This window comes from Stylophora pistillata, chromosome 6 (genome assembly GCF_964205215.1).
Source record: "Stylophora pistillata chromosome 6, jaStyPist1.2, whole genome shotgun sequence".
Lineage (NCBI taxonomy): Eukaryota > Metazoa > Cnidaria > Anthozoa > Scleractinia > Pocilloporidae > Stylophora > Stylophora pistillata.
In genome coordinates, this window is record NC_142524.1 from 34,291,808 (window position 1) to 34,313,778 (window position 21,971).

The 21,971-nt window shown below is 37.8% G+C and overlaps 1 protein-coding gene across 2 annotated transcripts; it reads left to right on the top strand.

Moving 5' to 3' along the window:
- Positions 1 to 1,425: 1,425 nt before the first annotated feature.
- Positions 1,426 to 21,073, top strand: LOC148729565 (tetratricopeptide repeat protein 28-like). 2 transcript variants are annotated; one of them, XM_088726148.1, is made up of 6 exons: positions 1,426 to 1,721; positions 6,419 to 6,593; positions 7,592 to 7,930; positions 8,337 to 8,830; positions 9,311 to 9,399; positions 9,695 to 21,073. In XM_088726148.1, the coding sequence occupies exon 6, from the start codon at positions 16,330 to 16,332 to the stop codon at positions 17,782 to 17,784; it is 1,455 nt and encodes a 484-aa protein (XP_088582274.1). In that variant the 5' UTR covers positions 1,426 to 1,721; positions 6,419 to 6,593; positions 7,592 to 7,930; positions 8,337 to 8,830; positions 9,311 to 9,399; positions 9,695 to 16,329; the 3' UTR covers positions 17,785 to 21,073. The 2 variants fall into 2 exon arrangements, with proteins under 2 accessions (XP_088582274.1, XP_088582273.1); XM_088726147.1 differs by having other exon boundaries at positions 9,311 to 21,073.
- Positions 21,074 to 21,971: the final 898 nt, after the last annotated feature.

The window sequence follows — 21,971 nt, forward strand, 5'->3', positions numbered from 1 at the left end:
TTTCGACTGCAACATAATCAGTAGGGGAAAAAGTTTCCTTTCCGTAAAGTCCCCTCCAGTTATTGACTTTCTGTCTACTTGGATGTTGTAGCTTTTATCTTTTAATTGAAGATTTGGTCAAAATGAAGCTACAGTTTGTTTAAAGGAAAATTAATGTAAGCCCCCCCCCTCCACCCTTCAGCCTCAATTAAGCCCCCTTTTTCCAAAAAAAAGGAGCCTCTCCCTTTCGGACGAAGTTTTAAATATACGCCCGTGCACTTATTCAGAGAAATATGGTATGTTTGAAAATATGTATAAAATTTTGTTGATTCTGGAATTCGCGTTTATTGGAGGTTTGAGAGGAACAATAAATTTCTTCTACGTTTAGTTTGAATATTCTCGCTCCAGACTCTTAATAGATAAGCAACAGACTACTTTTTATCTTTAAAAATGAGAAAAGCGTGCAGTAAACTAATTTAAATAGAAGAGATCATTCTTCTTGACCCCGTATGTTTCGGGACAGTCCCGTTGCAGAGTTATAAACTTAATGTTGAACATGGTTTGGTGTTTTCACAAGCCTTTATTTACGATTATTGCGTTATTTTCTTGCAGTGAAGCTTGATGAAAACTAGCCGTAAGCTCCAGCACCTCATATAGTACCTTCAGTGCCTTAGCTCCAATACATCTTGATATTTTATCTCTCCTGCTGCTTTGGTTTGTTTTTTTTCTCATTTCTTTAAGTTCCCATTTCTGCAGTGTTTCTGTTGGTGTTTCATTTTCACTTGACTTCTCTGTAATTAGATTTGATAAAAATGTATTCTGTATGAATAAATCATTTTCATTCCTTTTCCAACCCCTGATAATTTGAACTGCCGCTAGCTCAAGCCTTTTTCAATTTCCTTTAGGGTTCGAGTTCAACGTTCTTCACCAACCGGGAGGTCTAAGGTCTGTGTAGGTCTTGGATACTGCCCGGGGTCGTAGGCAACGGGCCACATTCCCAATGCAGACCGACCTTGGCTAGTGAAAAACATCTCTTTTTCTTAGCGAATTGGTTTCCAAAAGATCCCGCATGACTCAGGGCTACAATTTCCAGGGTAATTTCGGGAAGATCCTCCATAAACCAGAGTCAGGTATGTTATTTGACAAATCTTTGCAGAAAATAAATGTGTTGTTTGATCGTAAAGCGAACTCGCGTGTGGCCATCCATCTCTGTGTTTTGCATTTCATGTCAATAAAGCTGGACATTCAAGCTATAAAGTTTAGTCGTTGTTTAATAAACCGTATTCTAAACAATCCTAAATTTAGCTAAACCTTTTTATCGGGACATTCATTTTTGTGACCAGTGTCAAGAGGGCAGAAAGTTTACAATGGAAGGACATTTATTTCATTAAATCAGACCTCTTGGGCAGAAAGTCTAGTGCCCACTAATTGCGTAAAACCGTGTAAACAACAAGCCATATGAGTCTTGAAGAGCTGATTCATCATAAATGTGTTGTCAAAACTGAAACAAAATCGAGTAAACAAACATTCAATCAAAATTAAAGGAAAGGTCAAGATTACCACAGGAAGTGAACAAAGTTAGATAGGAGCAAAGCGGACTGACTTTATCGCGTAGGAGATTGGAGCTAGTATTCTCGATGGGTGTGTATGGACTTGCAAGTAAATCGTTATTTCGTTACTTGGAATACGAGGAACAGGTGATCGTTACGTGTGGATTCTTCAGGAAGAGTCAAAGCTGCAAGGTATGTGTAATTAAATAGGGGTTCACTCAGATAGTTATCTCTTTCGGCGTCTGCATACGTAAATTTGAAGTAAAGTTTGTAAAGCAAACTTCCGCCTTTGAGGCCAATTTAGTTTCGATTTCGTTACTGAATAAAAAATTCTCTGCCTTCTCTTTCGCTCTTGTGGATACATTTAGGATGTTGTTAGCGACATTTTTGAATAACAGCTTTTTTGCTGCCCTCGCTATGTTTGCTTTTGAATTTAATGCTACAGCTCTGACTCTGTTCGTAAATAAAGAAGTATCTTAAATGAACATTTACATGTCGTCGGCATTAAGGTACGAATCAAATAATCAACATGCCTAATGGAGAGGCAATGCGACAAGACTTCCTAAATTTAGTTATTCACAAATTACTGTGAAACCACATAACATAAAATTACATACTTATTGTATGAAACCCACAGGATCAAGTGTATAGTTAGATATCTGAGATGTTTTTTCTTATTGTTGTGTTATTCCTAAATTGTTATTCTAAGCATGCTGACCAAGTAGAGCTCACGTTAACGTTCTTATCTCTTCTAAAACTTGTCTGAATCTAAATCATTAATCACGTTTGAACACAAGTGTAAAGTGGGAAGAAGATTCACGTAGTGAATATGTCATAAATCTACAGAACAGTAGCTGTATTTTTATTTATTACGCGTTAGATATCCTCTGTATTGACTTGTCAGGACAAAGTGACCTTCACTGAATAACGTTTGAAGACAAGATTTGCAGTTTTCTGTGCATTGTTGATTAAAGCAAAATTTCGTAGCATCTTAGACAAATTTCTGCCTTGTCAATCAGCTGCTCTCTGATCTATCTCACTGTTCTCCAGGTATAAACATGATGAAAACTACATTCCTTTAAAGCTTTGTACTGGTTAGAGCTTATTACTGGTCAGATAAATTATTGTTTCTCAGACACCCATTAGAGAGCTCTTAAGTGTGTAGATTTGTTTTAGCAGAACTACTTTAATCACTGTTCTTTTTACTTCCAAGATCTATAAGTATATGAATTATAGTGGTCATGTGTCACTGTCAGTGAAACACCGACACTGATGTCACCGATAGTGATGCATGTATGACCATGATGAAAATGATAGACACGAGAAAAGTTGTTCATTTCTGATTAGCTAGAAAACAGTGTAATCTCATGTAACTTAGGATGCCAATTGGTTTGCAAATGCAGTTAACAAAATAATAGTGCATGTTCAAATTAAAGCTTAGCTTGTTCAAGGTGTGCTCAGAGTAGGTGTCTCGGGTTTCAAAATAATGATTGGGTTCTTCTAGATGCTGAGCTTTCATAATTGAATGTGATTTTCAGGGAATAGTTAAGTTTACTTCAAATTCTTCCAAGTTCACAGATGAAAATAATTTGTCATGTAAAAGTCAAAATTTTACAACTTTAGCCAATGGGTGGAGAGATCTTCGTGTATATTTTATAAAGCGAAATTTTTCACGGTTGTTTGTTTTTATACTTTCCTTTCTTCATAATTTATCTAGTATAAATAAGTATGAACATGTTTTCTTGAGTAATTTGATTTAAATAACATGTATTGATTTTTCAGACTACAAATTGCATAAGCCCTTATACAGTTTTATTCATCTGAAACTTTACCCTTTCTAATATTTATACCAAAAAGTGCATTCAAAATCATGTGATAGCCTGTAATAATTTTAGCTATGAGATTTTCATGATAAATCTGACAAAGCCACCAGTTGATAGTTTTTTTTTCCTTTTTCAGATTGCCCTTCTTTTAAACTAAATATTTTTATGTTTACTTAATCCTTTGACTCCTGAGAGTGACTTGCATCTAATTTCTCCTTACAATATCACCCCTGAATCACACATTAAGGTCAGGAGAATAAAGGAAATGATCAGCCACTAGAGAAGCTCTTGATTGTTAAACAGATTCTCCTTGTCAGCACCTCAGGAAATGTCTGCAGAACAGTATGGAGAATATACATACTGATATTACAGAGTAAAGGGTTAAAAGGAGAAATTTCTCTTTGGTAATTTTACTCTGGGGAGTGAAAGATTATCTGGGAAAGATTATCTATGTTGCTGTTGCACCTCTTCAATCAGAGTTTTTTTTTTAATTAACTTTTTTCTTAATTTGAGGTTTATGACCATTTGAAAAAAAACAAATTTTGAAATAAATACTCCAGACCATTTATCAAAAAAAAAAAAAAAATAGAAAACAAGTTGAAAACCAGTACTGAACACCTTTTGCATCAGACTCTTTCTAAATTCAACTCTTTCTAAATTTTCCATGGCAAATGATAACATGACTGGAAATGTAGAACAAAGAAAAAACTTGTACAAATTAAACAAATTGCATGAGATGTTAAGTTTGAACTGTGAATCTCTATTAATTTAGGCACTGTTGGGAGAGCACTGAGACTGAAGTCTCACATATTGAGTGCAATACAGTGACACACAAATAGTTTTAGTGTTATGATCTCACACTAAGAAATTATTTCTACAGCAGCGTACAGTGTGCTATTTTGAAATAGCACTCTGCTGCTTTTGTTAATTACCTAGATTAGTGTAAAATAAAGTTATAACCTCCTTGTTTCCTATGTTAACTTGCTTTGGACACTTTCCAACACTGGAAATTCTCTCTAGGAATAAAGGAATACATGTCTCAGCCACTTCATTTTTTCACAATTTCCCCCAATTGGTAGGTGATTCCTGGGGTATCAATTAAACTCTTTGCCGGCAAATCAACATGAAATCTTTGAAAGAGAGTCACATGATTTGTTTTAAAATCGAAATTTGTAATTTTTGTGTGGTGAAAGAACACTCACATTTACAATCTTGTATGCATCATTAGAAAGTGACAACTAATTATACTTCTGTTGTGTTCATTACTTTTTGTTTGAGTGGATAGATTTCTTATTTTTGCTTACAAAATCATCAGCACATTGAGTAACAAGCACTTACTTTAGTTAATTAGGTGAATAGTTTTTGTTTATACTGAAACAAGGAGATAATAAAGCACAAAAACTGGATTTTAAATCATATATTACTCTGGCAACAATTACAACATTTTCAGGTGCAAATTGAGTGTAAGCTGTTTCAAAGGATCTTCAGAGTTTGAGTTAAGCCAATCAGAGTGGGCCTTCAACACTCTTCACTGTTTTTAAACAGTATCTACTTAAAAGTATATACTAATTAGGTAAATTAGAATAGCAAGCAGGAAATTATGATGGTCAAGACTTGCAGATGCATTAAATTTCCAGCAGTGTATTTTGAGGTCAAATAGAATTTATGCTACTTTTAAAATAATTGAAATTTCTGTTCAACTTGGAGTTGCATGGTTCATAAGTAGGCTTGTATATACCAGCATGACCCACTCACAGGAAACCTGTACAATTTTCCATTAAGTTATCAAACTAGAAATAATCAATTTCAACATCCACTCCCCCGCCAATCTCCTGGGAGTTTGAACTTTGAAGTTGCCTGCACTTATGTATGTCCAAGTACTTGATTTGATTTTTTTCCTTTCTTTCCTTTTTTTTGGGGGGGAAAGGCAAAATTAGTGACTTTTGCGTAAACCTTTTCTTTTGAAGGATCTGCAGCTTGGGAAAATGAATTTTTTTACCTTGTTTAAACAACTTCATATTAGGAAAATAAGATATGTTTACTCTGCTGGAAGGACTTGACAATTCGGATTCAAATTCCCTGGGTTACATGTGATGTTTCATAGTCAGGGGTTGCCACTAATCTTTTCCATCTGAATGATATACCTGTGACAGCTACTGAGTGAGTGGCAAAAGTCTGTTATATTTTCATAGCACTTGATATAAAATAATATTTATACTCAATTTTTTGTGAGATGATGGGAACCTAAGGCCAACCATGTTTAAATAGAGGAGAGAATTGCAAAAGGCACATGGCTTTGGGCTGGAGGCAGACAGGATTTCCCAGTGGGGTGGTTTAGTATCTTGTAGGAAACATATAGACCACACGGAATCCGCATTGCAACGCTACCTTTATTCTCTCGCACACTCGCCCTATATACATTACACAGCATTACCCAAGTGCCTCATACTAATTAGATTATGTCATCACCGATATTATTACACAAACACTAAAGGTGGTCCTACAACACACCAGCTTTTAATGCTCATAAGGGGACATTTCAATTGTTTTCTTTTCCTGTGATTAGCTCTTATAGCTCTTCCTTCATTGATTAAGTGAGGAGCCATATGTATGTGAGGTCCCCCTTCTTGCCCCCTCCCCCAACCCCATAACCTAGACTATAGAATAGTTGCAGCAGAGCCATTACACTTGGAGGGGGGGGGGTGGGGCTGTAATGGATAAAGTGAAGCTTATTGATGTGTAACTTAATTAATACCAACAATAGATTAATATAATTGTTCTTAACTTTGTGATCTACATTATTTCTAAACGTTTTGTCTTGTAGTCTAAATGCAACAGATTGTTACATATAATAATGCCATTGATAATTATGCTGAGGTCAATTATGTAGAAAATATCTCTTTTCAAATAAATTTAACTAAGATGTTTTTCAAGTATTCCACTTTTATTCCAATTCATTGGTATGTTAAATTGTTGCAGAAAATCCAACTACCATAAAGTGGGAATCAATGGTCTGAAAATCAATTTGACTCAGATACTGAATTTTCCTTGTTGTTTTTTTTTCAGATCCTGCTACTGACACGTGAATGGTCACAAATTCCGCTTTGCTTCAGATATTTTGAAGGAAACAGAGCTGCCATGGATGATTAATTAGTATAATTTCAGGCATTGAACTCTGCCTGTTATGTACTTACAGAAAGTCATTCAAAAGAGGAAAACCACAAAAGATCTTCTCAAACAGGTAATTATAACTATTCTGTGGTGTTTCAAAGTACTCAGCTCCTGGTTTCCAATTCTAATTTTCCTAATTCAGGAATAATTTAAATAGATTAGAATCGCTGTCTTTCAGAATTTATGCTAAATTCTCAGGAGGCAGTCTTACGCACACAGTGGAAGATGGCTGCCATTGCTTTTTTTTTTTTTCAATTTCTGAAGCATGGACATTGATCCATCCAGAGGTTGCTGAAAGAAATAAAAAATTTAACAGTGCAGTATCAGGTTTTGAGCCTGGTTGGCTTGTGGACAAGCCCTAACATCAAATTTTGTCTATAGAGAATAGCATTGATGTTACTTTGTGGTCACACCTACAATAAAAATTATATGAGTTTAATTCTAAACAGTCACCAATCGTTGCATAAGGATTTTCTTGTAACGATTGATGAGTATGTCAACCTTAAGGTTTAGCTGAATTTCATTTCACATGATGAGATGATGTGATTCTCCATGAATGATTGTCCAAAGGATATTTACTTTAATTCAGGCCACTTTATTTATTTTCTCACACAGTTAATCGTCTCAAACAATTTCCAAAAAACAAATGGAGTTACCCTACTTTTAATAGAAGAAGTTAATACATGTGCATAAGCACCACCTGGTGATTTGACCTCTGGACTCTGATCAAGATGTTGAGTCTGGAGCCATAGCCACTGTCTTGTACGAGTGTTCCTGGTAAAGACACTTTACTCTCACTGGCGGAGTGTTCCTCCCCACTCAGGAGTAGAAATGGATATCAGAAAACTGTTAGGAAACTAATAAAAATGATGAATTATGCCAGGGAGGAACTGAGGGACTATTTGTTCCTATGAGGAACTTTCATCCTGTCCAAAAAGGAGAACTTATTTATAAGCTCCCGTAATACTTGGCCTGTCACAGCTTCCTTTATTTTGAAATCACTAAGAAATTATCTAAAGCTAAATTAGAATCAAAACTGTATCCTTATGTATTCTTATTTCTCTGCAGAAATCCAGTAGTTTGCATGTTATACTCCTGATGGTAAAATTTAACCACTTATTCTACTGATGGAGACAGATAGGTGTGGTCAGACAAAGGAGGAGTGTGGTAATATCACTGAAGTTATAGTTATACCTGACGATCCTCCTTCACCACAAGACATTGCTGGTCCATCCGTTTCATTCAGTTCTTCTCCTGTAGCATCATCTTCAAGAGTTGCCGATACTCTGCAGTTACCTTCTGTGGACCTTGTCACCAGACGTGACTCAGCAGACTGTCACTTGAACAGACCACCACAGCCACCTGTGGAGAATCGGAGAATCGCGAGACGGGAGACTCAGACTGTAGGTGAGTCAACTGTCAATGCTTCAACTTCATTGTGCAGACCTCACAATGTACTAGCAAGAAAAAGAAGGAGGATAGTGGCACTAAGCTACAGAAAGCAAGATCGATTCGAGTGTTGTATATTTATAAGTAATGTGCCCGGTATTGCCAATCAACGTGCCAGAAAAGGGCTGCATGTTATTAAATACATTGTCATTTCTTGTGTTGTTAAGCCAATTCATTTGCTTAATTTAAGCACCCAAAATGCAGCAGATTGCGTCCCAGAGCACTCAAATTTTAAAAATTTCCCAGGGGGCATGCCCCCAGACACTCCCTAGTTGTTCGCACCTTCGGCACTCAAGTTGTGGGCTACGTGCCCAAGTTGTCTCCGCCTCCTTCCCTTTCATCGACTTCAACTTTCTTTGAAAAGGAAAACCCTGAGAATACACCGAGAAAGCACTTGTAATCAGAAAGGAAATTGGCGACAAAAGAGGAGAAGCAGCTTCCTACGGAAACTTAGGAACACTGTTTCAGTCCCTTAGTGAATACAAAAAGGCTCAAGAATACACCGGAAAGGCACTAGCAATCAGAAAGGAAATTGGCGACAGAAAAGGAGAAGCAGCTGACTACGGAAACATAGGAACATTGTTTCATGGCCAGAAATTCATTTCAGTTCTACGCTTGGCACCGCTGACCGGAACGCAGGCTCTAGAGACGACCAGCACATTGGTAAATCGGAAATCGCACATGCTACGATTGCCGAGCGCTTCGATCGTGTCTTTTAGATGGATTACAAAAAATTACAAAACACGTCAACAGTGGAACTCCTTAGTCACTTATACAAGGACCACCGGCCGAAGAGAAAGAGAAAGGATGTTTATGAGGTTGAGCGGCTTATTCCGAAACGCGAAGGAATAATTTGAGGTGAGCAAACAAATAAGCTCATTTAAGTTTCATCTGTTCGCTTGTCACTTTGCGGCCCGTTTTTGTCGCTTGGCGGCTCTGGTTAGATTTAGAATAAGAAAAAATAAAACCCACAAGAGCAACTTCAGAATACCCGGCCATTTATTTACACCACATCAGCTGATAGCTGCCGATGCCACTATATTACTTCAGTAATCTTTGTAATTTTAATCAGCTTTAAATATCAAATAAAAAATTGATTGATTGATTGATTTAGCGTCTTGACAAACGAGGCGTATGAAAACAAAAGCATCCATTTAAATGCAGTGAGATATTCCGTTAAAGATCCTAGAATTATCTAGGATCTTTAACGGAATATTAAACCTGAATATCTATGCCCTTTTCCTAAAAGTATAATTATTTTGTATTCGATCATGGCTTTTATTTGTTGTTTACTATTTGCCAAGTTCTCAGAAGCACTGTGTTTCATGATTTTTTCAGGATACAGAGTATTTGGTTAAGTTGAGTGGCTACTCCAAATATGAATCCACTGGAGAGGTGTCTGATAACATTTCTGAGGATTGTATTTGGTCAGTTTTTTTAAATAGATATTACCATACAAGTGTAATACACTGTTCTAGTACTGCGATTTCTTTTTTGTGTGTGTGTTCTAAGTTTAATTTCATGTGAACCTTTGACATTGATGCAAAATAATTTTTTTGTTACCCCCCATTTAAAATTTTAAATGAACTTATATACTTATTTAAATTATTTAAGCTTATGAGACATGGAATGAAATGCAGAGAAGCATACACAGTCTCTTTCTTATTTGTGTGGATAGTGAAAGACCTCCGTAAAATAAAGCCTCTGATTTTGTATTGTTAGGTTGTTTGAAAACCCAAAGCCAGGTAAGAATGAAGTAGTTCAGGCAGTGGACAGCTTCAGAATAGCAGCAGAAGGAAGATTGAAATCTAAATGCTGCCATCCAGTGACAATCGATTTTCCTTCTCACATTTTAAAACACTTGTTTGAGGGTAAAGGCGAGTTCACTGGGAGATGGCATTACCTTGAAGAGAGGCACTTTCACGGAAAAAATTTTTGCAAATGATTGGGTTAGGTGTCTTGACTCTTTTGGAGAAGGGCATAAAATTTTTTTTCCAGTAAGAATGCGTTTTTTCTTGTCCTGGTCATCAAAAAGGTATTTGAAGCTGCAAAGTGGGGAAGTGCAGCCATGCAGTAGGGCTTACCAGGAACGTCTCTCTTTTTCCTTTGCAAGAACCCCATGTTGATAGAACTTTTCCTGTTTTAACTGTTTACTGTTTACTGCTCATGTTAAACCCGTTTTTTTAATTATAGGTCACAATTAAACGATTTTATTGCACAAAAGCCACTCCGTAGCAAATACCCATTTGACGTAGCAAGTACCCACTTTAGGTGGCAAATACCCATTTCTACTTTTTTTGCTCTAGAGAAACGTTTTCTTTGGTAAAAGATTAAGTTTTAGGGAACTATTTGCCTATTGCTTAAGAACAATAAACAACAACCGGTTAGCTCAATGGATAGAGCGCTGGCCTGTTGTGCGGGAGGTCGAAGGTTCGAGCCCCGGCCGGACCAACAGTCATGGTCTTAAAATAATTGAGAAGAATTTGCTACCTATCTCTAACATTAAGAAATGGTTAGATATTCTAGTCTTCTCGGATAGGGACGAATAAATGGAGGTCCCGTCTCCCGCAGGGTTTGGGGGTGGGAGACGTTAATTTCTCACACACGAGATTACTGTGTGATGGATTTCCTCCCCTAGGGTGGGATGGTGGGATGTACAGGCCCCCATTTAAACCAGTTTCAAGCTGAACTGGGCTGTCCTGTCTAAATATCCTAAATACATATCTCTTACTAGACGTTTTGTTGTGTAGTATCGCTGAGTATTTTTACGAGTTGTGTCGTATTTTGACGAGCCCGTAGGGCGAGTCAAAATACAAATAACGAGTAAAAATACTCAGCGATACTACACAACAAAACGTCTAATAAGTGATTTATTATCCAACACGCCAAACTGTAGTTTCAGCGGGCGAATTTCGCGGATATTTATTTACGGGGAGTGCGTGACAGAAGTTTGCGAAGCGGAACGGAATTGACGCGTTGTTGTGTTGCTGTTTCCATTTTCTTCATTAAATGAAGAAATTTTCTGGTCGTCAAGCTTTTTTTCTTCGTTCGATTCGTCAAATGAACTTAGATCTATATTTGCCAGCCATTCTGACTCTTCGTCGTCGGAAATATGATTCAAATTGTCCGCCTTTTTTTTTCTTTTTTTCGTAACTACAACCAATTCTTTGCTTGCGCGATGCGAGAAAACCTGTTTAAGCGGTACTCTACAATAGACGAGTACAAGTACCGCGTGATATTTGTACTCGTCTATGGCGTTATTTGTACTCGTCTAGGTGTAGTTGGATAATAAATACATACATACAAAGAGGTCAGAGAGAGTAGATGGGGTTTTACAATTCAGTTGGCTGAAAACTGCTGAACCTGGAATATCTTATTTCAGAATTCAAACTTAAGCTCTGCATTGACAAGTGATAATTGTATTGTACATTTATTCCATCTCTCACTTGCATGAGCTACTGTCCAAAGATCTGGAAAATCGTAGCACGCTACCAATCAAAGAAAACCACAATACGGTCGTCATCATGTTGACAAGCGTCTGATTTTTACTCTAGACTCTTTAATTTCAGAATCCCAGTGCTTGTCATTTTTTTTTGTTGTATGCTCTAGGCAATCTGTCTCTTTTTTGCAATGCCCATTGATGACTTTCTCTGCGTATAATGTCTGCTGGACTCTCCCAGTTGTTGGATTTCCGTCTCAAAACTCTTCGTGCGTTGTCATTATTCTTTTCTACTCCTGCAATTAAAATTACAGCAGCTAGTTATATTTTAAACCTCTATGCAGGCATTGAGATATATGTAGAACATGGCCTATTACAAGTTTATTCAAAGCTTAAACCAGGTGTGAACAGTAACCACTTAAAAAAGACCTAAGAGAGTCATTTTGTTAGAATTCCATTCAACAAAATATTTTTTGTTGACTTGATGTTCTGCCAGAGATTTTGTGTAAAATTTGTTATTTTATTACTCATAAAATTGCATGAAGAAACAGAATGATGTTAATTTTATGCTGCATGTTTTGGTGTGAGCTGAAAAGCGGGGAATGCTGAACATATTTCCCGTGTCTATGCTACATGTACATGTATTTTGTTACACTCCCAGTGGCATCTTGGTGTTTCAATAATCAACCTGTTTCAAGTTAAAAAATCTATTACATAAACATATTTGAAGAAAGACTTTTACAAATGAATGTTATGTAACTTACCAAGTCAATTATTTGTTCCTTTAGCAATTCTTTAAATGAAGTTTGTACACCCTGTTATTTCCCAGGTGTTACAGTAAGGTGACTTAATTCATTGAGATGATTCTTGCACTGTTTTACTGAATATGATCTTGGCAGTCTATCACACACCATTGTTAGTTGATGGTAGAACTCTTCGCTCACACTGAACCGGTCCATTAAAAATAAAAACTTCTTCCACTTTCTTTTTGTCATCTTCTATGAGTGTCGAGTATTTTGAAGTGCTACCGGTATTGGTAGGGACTGTTGAGGAAGGGTCATCTGAACTGAAATTATGGGTTGTACATGTACTGTTTCTTTCTTCAACCTCTAAACTGTTCAGTTTGAGGCCATACGCTCTCAAAAACTATAGAGCTTTTTGTCCCTTGGTTTTCAGATCTTTCAGATATCTCCACTTTGTAGTGGGACTGAGGGTTGATAGTTCTTTTGCATTTTTGTCCCATTTTTTGTTTCCAGTTTTTTAATATATTTTTTCAGTGACTCAGTTTCAGTTAACATCTGATCTTCCCTGATTGTTTTTTGCTTGATCTCCTCAAGGAGTTCTTCGTATATTTTTTGGTTTTCTTTTACTAGATTTTTTTAAATTGTTGTCTCTTTTTGTAATTCTCCATGCAACAACTCAACTGACTGAACTTCCTCCACAAAAATATTCATCCTGTAACTGCCACTCAGCAAATCCTTTTTTTTGCGGCCAGATGCGGTTTTAAACTGATGTAAAATCAATGCACATTTCACACGAGGGCGCTCCTTGATTCTTACTGCAGTGTCTTTGATGACAAATTCACCTCCAGGGATGTGTTCATTTAAAATCCGCACAAACGATTTGAAGTCCGCTTTTTTTTTAATGGTTTCCCAGCAGAGCAGCAACGTAATCGGAATGTCAATACAGCAAAAGGATTCCTTACTATTTTGTTTTTGTTGTTGTACATATTTTAGTTGATTGTTCCGCCAAGGCTGGACAGTTATGCCACGGATGTCTTCTGATACGTAGTGAGGTAGAAATCTCCTTAAAATCGGCGTATCTGACATTTTTTAATTAAAGTAAAAGATTTTATCTTTTATTGATGAATGAAATGCAACAAATCTGTCAAATTTGCCACGCGTTTATTCATATTTCGCGGCAAATTTTATCTTCGTATCACGTATCCGGATATACAATCATCTATTGCCTTTTTTAGACCAATCAAAGGTCCTGTAAGAAGAGGATTAGTAGTACTTAGGCCTAAATCAAAAGATGAGAGCAAAATGGCGGCTAGAGGGTGACGCTGTATCGAAGGCGTTCGTCGAGGGTCGAACACACAAGTTTTTAGTACAGCGGTTAAATTTAAATTACGTCGTGTAAGCTGTAGCACGTGTTCCCCACGAAAAGTTCAAACCCGAAATGTGTAAGATCGAAGTGAACAAAGGATGAAGATATACAAAAACTAATGAAAATTTTTTCAGTATGTTTTGGCTACTTACAAGGCTATCAATGCGTCAATAAACCTAACAGTAACGTTTGAATTTTGGACGGTAACTTCGAATCTTAAAGGGTAAATTTTAAGAGAGATTCTCCTTGGAGTGTTGAGTCAATTTTTTACTTACGTAACGCGAAAAACTTGTCAAACGTGAAATAACGGGAATTTCAGGAATTGTACACAGCCAAGCTTAGTCTTAAGCCAGTCCCACACTGGAAAGAATATTCTCCACTATCAATTTACGTCACTAATCCGCAACGATGTTGTGAAATTAACAAGGGCAGACAAAGTACCGGTAGCTAGAGAGAGTCTGAGAAATCCACTTTGATGCAACTTGCGTGGAAGTACTGGCCATAACTGTCGCATCCCAGCCAATCTTCTCCATCGTCGTCATGGCACACCGTGATTCAGACGTTGATGTTTCTCCTACAGCGGACGGAACATGTATTTCATTATCATTCACTTAAATATGTCTTCTTTTTTATTGGGTCAGGTCTCATACGTTGACTCTTAAGGCCATGATAGAGAAAGCCAGCCCGTTTTAGCGTCAGCGACCTCACTACAAATATCATGACAGGCAAATAAAAGGTTACTTTATTCTCAAAGTGACTGCCGTGTTAAATTGAAGAAACAGCTTTTTTCAGTTACGACTCAATAATTTTACGCTTGTTATAAGTACTGAAAGTAGACTTTGCATGCCTATCATGTTCGCTCTTCTGTTGGTAGAACAGGGCAAGTTAATAAGTCATGTCGATCGACTAGATAAGTACTTAGTCGCTATTAGATAAATAGGGTTTATTACTACGAGGGACGCTTTCGTATATTTTATGAAAGCGCAGTACACATATATCATTTTCATTTTTTCAAATTCATTAACGGGTTTAATACGAACCAACATAATGACCTGCTCCCAGTTGGTTTGTTAGCTCAGTTTGTAGAGCACTGCACCGGTATCGCAGAGGTCATAGGTTCACATGCTTTCATGCATTTTACGAAAGCGCGGTAGACATATATTATTTTCATATATTTACTGAGTCGTCGCCACATTACGCATTCTAGTGTCTTAGTCAAAAATTGTCTTCAGTTTTTAAATGTCATCCTTTCGCGGGATTACGCAATGTTCGCGGGTTTCATAATTTGCCCGCTGACCAAAATTACTGTTTATTCTTACCCTCGACGAACGCCTTCGGTATAGCGTCACCCGATCTCGGCTAGAGATCAGCAGAAGATCGATGTATCACAGGAAAGATAGTACCATAACGCACGGAACATTTTCGAATGCTCTGTCATCTCGCTGCTGTGTTATTTATGAAGAGACCCTAATATTGACCTTCATTGTTGTGGGATGGGAAGGACGAGGATGCATTTACAGACGCAGACGCTTAAACAGTGACAGGCTCAAAGAGGTGAATGTCAACTTCAAATTTCGGACCGAACAAATTTGAATTTACTGACGGTGTTGTGGTCATGAAGCAAAGAAAATCATTATTTTGGAGCACGGTACTTGATGTTATAGATATTTGTACGGAATATGGTGGTAGGTTTTATTGCTTTCAAGTTTTGGTTGGGAAGCGCGAAACTTTAACCTACAGACTCGTTTTTGGCAAATTTTTAATCAATGGAAGTTGCACTGTCGATATCAGATCGAACATTTTACCCAGGTTCATAGGATTTTGTACAGTTTATCGCAGAAGTTAAAGTGCCACATATTTCTCTGTAAAATCGGTTGTTTACATTGAATGGTTTTTTTCTAAGTGTCGATTACTACTGCGCGTGCGTGAAATTAAATTCTGGCCATGCACTTGCTTGGTGAATACAAAAAGGCTCAAGAATACACCGAGAAAGCACTAGCAATCAGAAAGGAAATGGGCGACGAGGACGGAAAAGCAACTTCCTACGGAAACTTAGGAACACTGTTTCAGTCCCTTAGTGAATACAAAAAGGCTCAAGAATACACCGAAAAAAACACTAGTAATAAGAAAGGAAATTGGCGACAGAAAAGAAGAAGCAGCTGACTACGGAAACTTAGGAACATTGTTTCACTCGCTTGGTGTATACAAAAAGGCTCAAGAATACACCGAGAAAGCACTAGTAATAAGAAAGGAAATTAGAGACAGAAAAGGAGAAGCAGCTGACTACGGAAACTTAGGAACATTGTTTAACTCGCTTCGTGAATACAAAAAGGCTCAAGAATACACCGAGAAAGCACTAGCAATCAGAAAGGAAATTGGCGACAGAGAAGGAGAAGCAGCTGACTACGGAAACTTAGGAACTTTATTTCATTCGCTTGTTGAATACAAAAAGGCTTAAGAATACACCGAGAAAGCACTAGTAGTCAGAAAGGAAATTGGCGACAGAGAAGGAGAAGCAGCTGCCTACGGAAACTTAGGAACATTGTTTCACTCGCTTGGTGAATACGAAAAGGCTCAAGAATACACCGAGAAAGCACTAGCAATCAGAAAGGAAATTGGCGACGAAGACGGAAAAGCAACTTCCTACGGAAACTTAGGAACACTGTTTCAGTCCCTTAGTGAAAACAAAAAGGCTGAGGAATACGTCGAGAAAGCACTAGCAATCAGAAAGGAAATTGGAAACAGAGAGGGAGAAGCAGTTGACTACGGAAACCTAGGAACATTGTTCCATTCCCTTGGTGAATACGAAATGGCTCAAGAATACACCGAGAAAGCACTAGCAATCAGAAAGGAAATTAGCGACAGAGAAGGAGAAGCAGCTGACTACGGAAACTTAGGAACATTGTTTCACTCGCTTGGTGAATACAGAAACGCTGAAGAATACACGGAGAACGGACTTTTAATCAGAGAGGAAATTGGTGACAGAAAAGGAGGAGCAGCTGACTACGGAAACTTAGGAGCATTGTTTCATTCGCTCGGTGAATACACAAAGGCTAAAGATTTTACTGAGAAAGGGCTGACAATCACAAAGGAAATTGGTGACAAAAAGGGAGAAGCAGCTTTATACGGAAACTTAGGAACATTGTTTCATTCCCTAGGAGAACTTGAGAAAGCCGAATTGTATTTTCGCGAGGCTTTCTTAAAGTGCAAAGGAATTGGAGATAGTATGACGGAGTTTAAAGTTGTTTGCAGTCTAACAGTTTTGAAGTTAGCTCAGTATAATCTCGAGGAAGCTTTTTCGTATCCCTTTCAATCTATTGCAAAATTTGAAAAATTGCGAAACTTTGTAAAAGGCAACGACTACTTCCAAATATATTTGTTGGAGAAGCAAGGCGTCTTTCTCTTTGACATGCTCATTAAATTGTTCTCTGTTAGCGGAAATTTTACAGATGCTCTTTACGTTGAAGAACTTAGACGGACAAGAGCTCTAGCGGACTTGATGACATCTCAATATTCTGCCAAACAGTTGCAGTTTTCAGGCGATCCGCGATCATGGTGTGGAATCCATGATATTATAAAAGGAGAAGCCATCTGTAATTGTCTTTACCTTTCGGTTGATGATGAAGATGCACGGATTTGGATTCTCAAAACAAGCGGAGAGATTCATTTCCGAAGAAAAAGATTGGATTCAGATCGTTTTGGAAATGCCGGGTCAGTTCCCGACCTGAAAGTGTTTTTTTCGGAAAGTTTCCTCCACTTTGGCATTCTACCTAGAGATGTTCGCGAAGATCGCTCTTTAAATGACGAACGTGTTCCAACATCATCTGATGATGTCAACCGATCGCCTTTAACACATAATAATATGAAAAAAAATCTTCTTTTGTGCTACGAAATAATCGTCGCTCCCGTTACCGATTTATTGAAGGAGCCTGAAATTATCATTGTCCCTGATAGCTGCATGTACCAAGTGCCATTTGCAGCCTTAATTGACGAAGGAGGAAGATATTTGTCTGAAAAATTCAGGATCCGCATTGCTCCTTCTCAGACCACCCTCAAACTTATTAAGGACAGTCCTCCTAACTACCACAGTCAGAGTGGGGCTCTCATAGTGGGTGAACCTGAGGTGAGCAAAGTGATTTACAAGGGGCAACCGATTATCCTCAAGCCATTACCAGGTGCAAGAAGAGAAGCTGAGATGATTGGAAAAATGCTTGGCGTTCCCCCATTGTTAGGGAGACATGCAACAAAAGAGAGCGGTTATTGAACAGATGAAGTCAGTTGCGCTGATACATTTTGCTGCTCACGGATATGCCGAGAGAGGTGAAATCGCGCTTTGCCCTGTTTGTACTACTAATGATATTCCACAAGAAGAAGAATACCTCTTGACGATGGCTGACGTATCAAAAGTTCAACTTCGAGCTAAACTGGTTGTTCTAAGTTGCTGTCACAGTGGACGCGGAGAGACTAAAGTCGAAGGAGTCATTGGAATCGCCCGGGCGTTCTTGGGATTCGGTGCTCGCTCGATGTTAGTAGCGCGGTGGGCCTTGAACGACGAATCGACAGAGCAGTTCATGAATAGTTTCTACGAACTCTTGTTTCGTGGTGAGAGTGCCAGTGAGTCTCTTCACGAGGTCCGAAAGTGGATGAGAAATAACGGCTTTCCTGAAGTGGAGAAATGGGCTCCGTTCATGCTGATTGGAGATAATGTCTCATGAGGCAGGTTTAAAGGAAATTAGTGAAGTTTGTATTTAAAAAACCGCAATGAAAATGAACCTTAGGATGGGAATCTACTGAGGCCTAAATCCACTGTTTATAACATGTGAGAAGGAACCAGAATTTAAGTGTGAAATCACCTACGTTGGAAGAAGTCAGCGAGGACTCTCGCGTTTTTTCTTTTTTTTTTATTGTGCTTTTCCATCGAGCGTGAGGAGTGTAAAGGGAGACATTGAAGTGCATTTTCTTAAGTTCGGAGGATTTGAAAAAGCCACAAGGACACAAAAGCAAAATTCAGTGGTCCTCTCACATATCTAACCTCGTTTATTTCATGCAAAGAATGTGAGCTCGTTACGGTAAAGAGAGGATTTGTACTTTATCCCATATAGTTCCGCCATGTATTCTATTATTGTTGAAAAGACGAAGGAGACAAAATGAAGACTGGCTTAATTAATAACGACATGTAATGAGTTACTGATAGGGATTAACTTCAAGGCGAGCTTCTCCAAGTAAATTCTCTCAAATTCTGCGTGGAAACTCCTTGCCAAAGGCATCTACAGTATCCAATTGGAAGTTAACAGCGACTAAACCTGTCGTAGCAGCATAAATTCTTTGAACAAACTTATTGAATTAAACAATTAATTGACTGAGGAAGTAATTCAAGATTAGCACCTTCGTTCAGGTTGTAAATATTATCTTATAGGAAAGAAGACATAACCTCCAACACTAACAACTGATTTGCAAATCCTGTTTCCTGAAGAAAGCTGACTCTCAGTCAAGACCCTAATCTTTGCCTCTACTATGTGAAACGGGACATTTCGTGTGATATGACAGAAGGATTTTTTCAGTTAAGCAGTTATAAAATAGAATTTTGGGCTTTCTCCTTAGCAGACGGGCACGCTTGTCGTTTTGATGTCAGGCTTTCTCCTTAGCAGACGGCCCGGTGGGGGAGGGGGTACTCGATATATTCCTGGGTGGGGAGGTGCGGCACGGCCCCTCATACCCTGACCCTGTTTAAGCCAAATATCGCTGATTTTCCTACCCTGTTAAAGACAGAATTCCGATTTTTGATACCCTGTTTAAGACATTTAATGTGCCTGGTATCAATGCCAAAATCAACGGAATTCAATATTAATAAAAATTAGAGCTTGTAAAAATTTTGCTGTTTATCTTCCAAGAAAAGATATCCTGTTCAAGACAAAAATTGATAAATCGATACCCTGATTAAGACAAAAAAATGATAAATTCGATACCCTGTTTAAGACAAAAATCTCGAAAAACATACCCTGGCTGGCCGCACGTCCCCATTAAGCTCTTATAAGGGAGTACCCCCCCGGGGCAGACGGGCACGCTTGTCATTTAGATGTCAGGAGAAATCTTTGTGAGAGGACCTTCATTGTAAATATATACAGCGAAGGGAATAATTAACATTTGAATAATCTAAAAAGGTTTTCATTATGATTTATGAGCCAGATAACCTTCTTTAGCCTTTCTTTTAAAGAAAACAGTTGGCCATATAGATATTTAGTGTGATGAAATTGTTTTGGAGGTTTTACAGGATATATTTTCGTTTTATAAAGAAGAGGCCTTGAAAGACTGGAACGAACTTTGGGATTGATTCTTCGAAAAGGTATCGTTCATTTATTCAGCAAGTCACTGTAGACTTTTAAGAGTACTTCAGAAGTTAACCTCGTCTGAATATCCATCTTGGGGCCAAAAATGTAATTTATGTCCATCCAACTGCCATTTCCTTTTTTTTTTTGACCGTACTCGGTCAAATTTGAGTTTCCAGTATCTCCAATGAAAGATAGTCATTGTAGACCCCTTTGTTGGACTAGTTACAAGAGGGAAGCTGATCCCAGCCGTATATATCAAATAAGGGGGGACAGAAATTCACTTAGAATGTCCATTATCAAATTCAAATTTTGTTCAACAGGTCACTGGACTATTCTCGTAATCGGTTAGATTTGAATTTCCAGTATCTTAAGTAGAAGATAGTCATTGTAAGACCTTTTTGTAAGTCTAGTTACAAGAAGAAAGCTGACCCCAGCTATTTATCAAATAAAGGGACAGAAATTCAATTAGAATATTCTATTATCAAATTCACATTTTGTTCAACATGTCACTGGACCATTCATGTAAGCGGTCAGATTTGAGTTTCCGGTATCTTGAATGAAAGTTGATCATTTTAAACCTTACTGTGTATCAAACAAGGGGCCAGAAATTTAAATAGAATATTCAATTATCAAATGTACGTTTTGTTTATGGACAGGTCACTGGACCATTCGTTTTGATGGTAATCGGTCACATTTGAATTTCTTATCTCTTAAATAAAAGCTCATCTTACCTCCACATAATTTTTGGTATTAATTTCGCTTTGGAGGAGTTAAGTTGAGATAATTTTTAGCAGCCAAGCCGTGTATTTCGTGGCATATATCAACCCAATTGCAAAAAAGGAAAACAGGGCTGCAGTACGTTATTGTTCACATGAAAACTATGTTACAAGCGTTAATTATTTTAAACATTGTAAACGACACTTAATACAAACTGGGATAAACTTCAACAATTTCGAGTTGCCGTTTTTCATTTCTATATGAGTTCGCATGCAATCCGACATGACGTTATCAGTAACAGGGGCACAACCGGAAACGATAATGCATCCATAAATGTATGAATTGGTGAAATTGTGGGACAAAAATCGAACCTGGCTGTGATACCTCCGCACAAATCCAACCATGTCTTGCTCTGCATTTATACTTATATTTCCTATTCGTCAAAAATATGTTGATTTTAAACAAGATATTTAAAACATATTTAAACAATAAAAATCCTTCACGTTATGTTTCGAAAGTTTGTCTGTGTTATACCACGGGGGTTTTCAATATTTTCAAAGAAAAATTTGGGTTAACAGAAAACTATGAAAATGTTATTTATCTTATAATTCGACGTGGCTGTATTTCCTCTGTCTTCTTCTCGAACAAAAGTTGCAAATTCCGTCAGTTCAGACGTTTCTGCTTTGAGTCACTGTAAAGAGCATTATTTGCCAGCTGAAATGCTGTAGCAGAGTGTTCCTTGCAGCCTTCATCACAATCACTTGGTATGTTAATTGCGATATTGACTTGATGGTGGCTTTCCTGTCGCTGCTCGTGAATTTTAACCTTTTGATAATGCATTCAAAACGTAGGGATGCCGCTGTTTTGAAACCCTAGATTCAATCCGCCAAAGCTTTCCGATTTGCTTTTTTGACTGCTTTTTTTCCGTCTTCACGTCTTGTCCAATTGTCACAACCAAATTTTTTTTCTCTGTACGAGTTTGTTCTGGATTATAAATAACTTGCTTCGTTTCCGGATCAAACATCGCAGGCACAAGCTCACAAGATGCCACTGGAACCCTTCCTTGTCCAAACATGTATAGGAGAACGACGATTTTGAACCACCAAGACTCGGAGAGCGAAAGAGAAACCATTGCTGGCAACAGAGTAATGACACTTCTTGGAATATGCATTAGATCTTTTGCGTGACCGTGATAAACCGGAAACGGCTCGTAACGGGAATTTTCCTAGAACTGATAAAAACATGAGTTCTCCGGGTTCGTGTGTGCTATGCATCAAACAGATTGAGAATGATTTTAAACCAACAAAACTCAGCAAGGGAAAGAAATTTGTAATATCTGTTGCGTGATACAATAAACCGTAAGCTGAGTCATTTTCACCCGATGGGAATTTTCCCTGAAGTAAGA

What these genes read in the sequence shown, in the direction of transcription:
- LOC148729565 (XM_088726147.1), top strand. Translation starts at nt 16,330, where the DNA reads ATGGCTCAAGAATACACCGAGAAAGCACTAGCAATCAGAAAGGAAATT.